The sequence below is a fragment of the Oncorhynchus nerka genome, linkage group LG9b (genome assembly GCF_034236695.1).
Source record: "Oncorhynchus nerka isolate Pitt River linkage group LG9b, Oner_Uvic_2.0, whole genome shotgun sequence".
Lineage (NCBI taxonomy): Eukaryota > Metazoa > Chordata > Actinopteri > Salmoniformes > Salmonidae > Oncorhynchus > Oncorhynchus nerka.
Window position 1 is genome coordinate 10484290 of NC_088424.1, and position 6954 is coordinate 10491243.

A 6954-nucleotide genomic window follows, 5' to 3' on the forward strand; every position below is an offset into this window, starting at 1 on the left:
TGTCTTCATCCTCTTATCTCTCTGTCTTTCTCTTGTTTCTCTCTGACCATGTGTCTTCATCTTCTTATCTCTCTGTCTTTCTCTTGTTTCTCTCTGACCATGTGTCTTCATCCTCTTATCTCTCTGCCTTTCTCTTGTTTCTCTCTGACCATGTGTCTTCATCCTCTTATCTCTCTGTCTTTCTCTTGTTTCTCTCTGACCATGTGTCTTCATCCTCTTATCTCTCTGTCTTTCTCTTGTTTCTCTCTGACCATGTGTCGTCATCCTCTTATCTCTCTGTCTTTCTCTTGTTTCTCTCTGACCATGTGTCTTCATCCTCTTATCTCTCTGTCTTTCCCTTATTTCTCTCTGACCATGTGCCTTCATCCTCTCATCTCTCTGCCTTTCTCTTGTTTCTCTCTGACCATGTGTCTTCATCCTCTTATCTCTCTGCCTTTCTCTTGTTTCTCTCTGACCATGTGTCTTCATCCTCTTATCTCTCTGTCTTTCTCTTGTTTCTCTCTGACCATGTGTCTTCATCTTCTTATCTCTCTGTCTTTCTCTTGTTTCTCTCTGCCCATGTGTCTTCATCCTCTTATCTCTCTGTCTTTCTCTTGTTTCTCTCTGACCATGTGTCTTCATCCTCTTATCTTTCTGTCTTTCTCTTGTTTCCCTCTGACCATGTGTCTTCATCTTCTTATCTCTCTGCCTTTCTCTTGTTTCTCTCTGACCATGTGTCTTCATCCTCTTATCTCTCTGCCTTTCTCTTGTTTCTCGCTGACCATGTGTCTTCATCCTCTTATCTCTCTGTCTTTCTCTTGTTTCTCTCTGACCATGTGTCTTCATCCTCTCATCTCTCTGCCTTTCTCTTGTTTCTCTCTGACCATGTGTCTTCATCCTCTTATCTCTCTGCCTTTCTCTTGTTTCTCTCTGACCATGTGTCTTCATCTTCTTATCTCTCTGCCTTTCTCTTGTTTCTCTCTGACCATGTGTCTTCATCCTCTTATCTCTCTGTCTTTCCCTTGTTTCTCTCTGACCATGAGCCTTCATCCTCTCATCTCTCTGTCTTTCTCTTGTTTCTCTCTGACCATGTGTCTTCATCCTCTTATCTCTCTGTCTTTCTCTTGTTTCTCTCTGACCATGTGCCTTCATCCTCTCATCTCTCTGTCTTTCTCTTGTTTCTCTCTGACCATGTGTCTTCATCCTCTTATCTCTCTGTCTTTCTCTTGTTTCTCTCTGACCATGTGTCTTCATCCTCTTATCTCTCTGTCTTTCTCTTGTTTCTCTCTGACCATGTGTCTTCATCTTCTTATCTCTCTGTCTTTCTCTTGTTTCTCTCTGACCATGTGTCTTCATCCTCTTATCTCTCTGTCTTTCTCTTGTTTCTCTCTGACCATGTGTCTTCATCCTCTTATCTTTCTGTATTTCTCTTGTTTCTCTCTGACCATGTGTCTTCATCCTCTTATCTTTCTGTCTTTCTCTTGTTTCTCTCTGACCATGTGTCTTCATCTTCTTATCTCTCTGCCTTTCTCTTGTTTCTCTCTGACCATGTGTCTTGATCCTCTTATCTCTCTGCCTTTCTCTTGTTTCTCTCTGACCATGTGTCTTCATCCTCTTATCTTTCTGTCTTTCTCTTGTTTCTCTCTGACCATGTGTCTTCATCTTCTTATCTCTCTGCCTTTCTCTTGTTTCTCTCTGACCATGTGTCTTCATCCTCTTATCTCTCTGTCTTTCTCTTGTTTCTCTCTGACCATGTGTCTTCATCTTCTTATCTCTCTGCCTTTCTCTTGTTTCTCTCTGACCATGTGTCTTCATCCTCTTATCTCTCTGCCTTTCTCTTGTTTCTCTCTGACCATGTGTCTTCATCCTCTTATCTCTCTGTCTTTCTCTTGTTTCTCTCTGACCATGTGTCTTCATCTTCTTATCTCTGTCTTTCTCTTGTTTCTCTCTGCCCATGTGTCTTCATCCTCTTATCTCTCTGTCTTTCTCTTGTTTCTCTCTGACCATGTGTCTTCATCCTCTTATCTTTCTGTCTTTCTCTTGTTTCTCTCTGACCATGTGTCTTCCTCCTCTTATCTCTCTGTCTTTCTCTTGTTTCTCTCTGACCATGTGTCTTCCTCCTCTTATCTCTCTGTCTTTCTCTTGTTTCTCTCTGACCATGTGTCTTCATCTTCTTATCTCTCTGTCTTTCTCTTGTTTCTCTCTGACCATGTGTCTTCATCCTCTTATCACTCTGCCTTTCTCTTGTTTCTCTCTGATCATGTGTCTTCATCCTCTTATCTTTCTGCCTTTCTCTTGTTTCTCTCTGACCATGTGTCTTCATCCTCTTATCTCTGTGTCTTTCTCTTGTTTCTCTCTGACCATGTGTCTTCATCCTCTTATCTCTCTGCCTTTCTCTTGTTTCTCTCTGACCATGTGTCTTCATCCTCTTATCTTTCTGTCTTTCTCTTGTTTCTCTCTGACCATGCCTCTCTGTCTTCTTATCTTTCTGTCTTTCATTTCTTTCTGTCTGTATTTCCGCTTATTTCCAATCACTGTTTGTCTGTCTTTCTGGCTGCCTACCTGACTCGTGTGTGTCTGTGTGTCTGTCTGTCTCTTCATTCACCTGTCTGACTTTTCATACACCTGTTTGTCTTTCTGGCTGCCTACCTGACTCGTGTGTGTCTGTGTGTCTGTGTGTCTGTCTGTCTCTTCATACACCTGTTTGTCTTTCTGGCTGCCTACCTGACTCGTGTGTGTCTGTGTGTGTCTGTCTGTCTGTCTTTTCATACAACTGTCTGTCTTTTCATACACCTACCTTCTTGCTTATCTGACTGTCCTCTTGTCTTTCCACCTCTCTGGCTTTACATCTGTCCGGTTGTCCATCCACACATTTCTTGGGAGCAGCGAGCTGGAAGAGGAGATGGTGTTTGAGGAGTTCAAGCGCTCCTACATGAAGGGGGTGGCCGACGATGAAGAGGAGGGCAACGTGTCTACAGGAGACGCCGCTTCCTGAGCAGGGCCCCTCGTCGCTGGCCAGGCAGCCTCTGTAGTTTAGAACATTGCTGGTGGATGATTTATAGTTTATTCACAAAGCTTAGGGGGTCTGTATTTCAGCCTCACCATCAGTAGACTCTTTCAGCTTTGTAATCGGCAGGATTTCACTCACTGTCTTATGGTCACCGTGAGCACAGGGTAATGTAACATCCATCCCTGTCTTTAATAAAGAGTTTTGCAGCCATGTTGTGAGGTGAATGGTGGCCATTTTGAGTCATGTAAAAGATGCTCTGTTACATTGACTATTATTAGCGTTATCTAGTAGATAAAAGTGTAGTGCACTAGATAACTGGGCATATATTTGTGCTTGCAGTGAAGACCAACTGTCTTGTACTTGCGTTATGGTATTAAAAGCTAGAGATGTTCTCACAAAAGCTATAGTATTACATTTTCATAGCATCCTTTCATATAGGGAAGATACTTTGTCAACGCAGGCTTTACACAAGCCTATAACAGTAACAGCTGTGTTTGGATTCAAATCTACCTGGGAGGCACTCTTAGAAAAAAGGTGCTATCTAGAACCTTATAGGGTTCTTCGGCTGTCCCCAAAGGAGAACCCTTTGAATAAACCTTTGGGTTCCATTTAGAACTCTTTCTACAGAGGGTTTTTACATGGAACCCAAAAGGGTTATACCTAGAACCCAAAAAGATTTGACCTGGAACCAAAAAGGGTTCTCCTATGGGGACAGCTAAATAACCATTTTGAAACACTTTTTTTGTAAGAGTGTAGGGCTGCCTTACAGGTGTTGTTGAGGGCAGATTTGTCCCTTGTGCTTCAACAAGTCACACACAAATAAGTATGAACGACACAAAGACGGACGCACGGTCAAACCAATCAAAAACAGACAAAGACCAAGAGTTTACATTTGATTTAAGCGAGGAAGAGCAATATACAGAACAAAACAGAAGCAACAACCATCAAATCTATGTACTACAAATCACAAAACAACATACTGTATCTCCCTGTATCACAATGCATCACCAATCACTTTAGATACTATTGAGGAGTATACATCTGTTCCAAAAACCACCAAATGGTCCATATACCATCAAAACATGTTTCAATACCCTTCTGCTTTCACTGAGTCTCAATTCATCCAAATATAGTGTAAGTCAAATATATTGTAAGGTTACTTCACAATTCAGTCGATCAATATCCGAACTTAAACAACTCAGACAGATAATAATTTTGACCGCATGAATTCATTTTTCTTATGCCGTCCACAAGATTAAATTAATGAACAAAAATGGTGTGGGCATAGAGAGGAAGGTCTGCAACAGGATACGTGTGCTAGCTGTTTTCAAAGCAAAAGCTCTATGACTATCTGACGTTACCTGACCAACACTCCAGCTAGCTAGCTTTCGTAATATTAGTTAGCTAGCTAGCTTTGGTACTATTAGCTAGCTAGTTAGCTTTCGTAATATTAGTTAGCTAGCTAGCTTTGGTACTATTAGTTAGCTAGCTAGCTTTCGTAATATTAGTTAGCTAGCTAGCTTTGGTACTATTAGCTAGCTAGCTGTCTTACCTCAATGCTTGGAGGCTTTACTGACAGACAACAGGGAGACAGGGAGACACAAAGCATCAAGGCTAAAGGCTAAAGCTAGCTAACTATTATACCAAACAGGTGTGTGTGTGCTTCCACGTGTCCGTCTGTACAAGGATTGTTCAAGACTATCCAGCCCCAGCTTACACAGCTTGGCACACAAGACTATCCAGCCCCAGCTTACACAGCTTGGCACACAAGACTATCCAGCCCCAGCTTACACAGCTTGGCACACAAGACTATCCAGCCCCAGCTTACACAGCTTGGCACACAAGACTATCCAGCCCCAGCTTACACAGCTTGGCACACAAGACTATCCAGCCCCAGCTTACACAGCTTGGCACACAAAGTTTTGACCATTACACTGCAAGTGAGTATGAATTAATTATCAACAATTGTCTATATGCTGTAGGTAGCTAGCTATAGGTAGTCCTGTCCTCCACTTAATAATGCCAGAGATGAAAGTAATTAAGATGGATCGTTCAATTGTTCAACCATTCAATTATTCTCAATGGTAATTAGTGAGAATAGGTGAGTAGGTCTTCATATAAATAGGTGAGCATACTGAGTATGCCTCCATATAGCCACCACTACACCTGCACCACTGGGTGAGATTGATGTTGTCCGTGCTAACAGTGACACTACACATATAAGCAGGCACAGCACTTCTGCCATTCCCTGCCTTGCATGGTATGACTTTGTATATACTAGAGATCTCAAACTACATTCTGGACCTTGAAGCCAGTTCCACTGGATACAGAATCACAGTACCTTACGAACCCTCACATCCTACACATGTTCAGTAGAGAAGAACATCAACAGACATGGAGCTGTTGAAGCAGCTCGACCACATCCTACAGGTAACACACACACTTAGGAATCGATGAGCACACAAACAAACACATGGTCATAAGTTCCAGATAGAAAGGCTTAAAGTAAAAGCACCGGGGATCTTATGAGATTTATTTGTGTGTGGTGTGAGGTAACGAGGTGTGTGTACATAAGGGGGCCGAGTGTTTCCCAATGTGCTCGGTTAGAGGGTATGTATCTGAAGGCTCTAACCTGTGTGTGTGTGTGTGTGTGTGTGTGTGTAGTAAGTGAAAAGGCAGACTGTGTTGTACCCTGTGTCCTCTCTGAAGGGGTTATTGTGAAGGCTCTAGCCTGCTGCTTCTGATGCTGCTCCCTCTGAGGAAGAGCATCCCGAAAAACATGACCTTGATCTCCTTTTACCAGGACACTCACATCTCAACCTCCACATACCAGTCAAAAGTTTGGACACACCTACTCATTCAAGGGTTTTTCTTTATTTCAACTATTTTCTACATTGTAGAATAATAGTGAAGATAACTATGAAATAACACATATGGAACCATGTAGTAACCAAAAAAGTGCTAAACAAATCAAAATATGTTATATTTGAGATTCTTCCAAGTAGACACCCTTTGCCTTGATGACAGCTTAGCACATTCTCATAATTCTCTCAACCAGCTTCATTTCAATTAGGTGTGCCTTGGTTAAATGTTAATTTGACTAATTTCTTTCCTTCTTAATGCGTTTGAGACAATCAGTTGTGTTGTTACAAGGTAGGGTTCGTATAGAGAATATAGCCCTATTTGGTAAAATACCAAGTTCATATTATGGCAAGAACAGTTCAAAAAAGCAAAGAGAAATGACAGTCCATCATTACTTTAATACATGAAGGTCAGTCAATCTGGAACATTTAAAAAACGATGAAAGTTTGTCCAAGTGCAGTCACAAAAACCATCAAGCCCTATGATGAAACTGGCTCTCATGAGGACCGCCACAGGAAAGGAAGACCAAGTTACCAAGAGGATAAGTGTCACAACTTCCGCCGAAGTCGGCTCCTTTCCTTGTTCGGGCGGCGTTCGGCGGTCCATGTCACCGGCTTTCTAGCCATCGCCGCACCATTTTTCACGTATCCATTTGTTTTGTCTTGTTCCCTGCACACCTGGTTTTCATTCCCAATCAATCTACATGTATTTATTCCTCTGATCCCCCTCATGTATTTGTGTAAGATTGTTTGTGTGATACGTGTTTTTGTTCGTTCATTTTCTCTCGTGTTATTTCACGAAGCCTGTTTGTATATATTTGACGGTTGTGACAGTTTGTGCTCGTTTTACACTTTGCCTTGTTGGTTGGAGATTTTTGGACGCAGCTGCGTCCGTCTGTATATTCTCTCCTGCCGAAATAAAGTGTGAGCCTGTTCACAATTCTCTGCTCTCCTTCACCTGACTTCAGCACACGCCTGACAATAAGGTCATTAGAGTTTCCAGCCTCTGAAGTTGCAGCCCAAATAAATGCTTCACAGAGTTCAAGTAACAGACACATCTCAACATCAGCTGTTCAGAGGAGACTGTGTGAATCAGGAATTGCT

General features: G+C 42.1%; 1 protein-coding gene across 1 annotated transcript in view; it reads left to right on the forward strand.

The window, feature by feature from the left end:
* saga (S-antigen; retina and pineal gland (arrestin) a) overlaps positions 1-3391 on the forward strand; it is a 17374-nt gene extending 13983 nt beyond the window's left edge. Inside the window, exon 16 of the mRNA XM_065013325.1 lies at positions 2866-3391. Within this exon, the coding sequence (XP_064869397.1) occupies positions 2866-2974 (109 nt within the window). The 3' untranslated portion in view covers positions 2975-3391. The remainder of the gene's footprint in view (positions 1-2865) is intronic.
* Positions 3392-6954: the final 3563 nt, after the last annotated feature.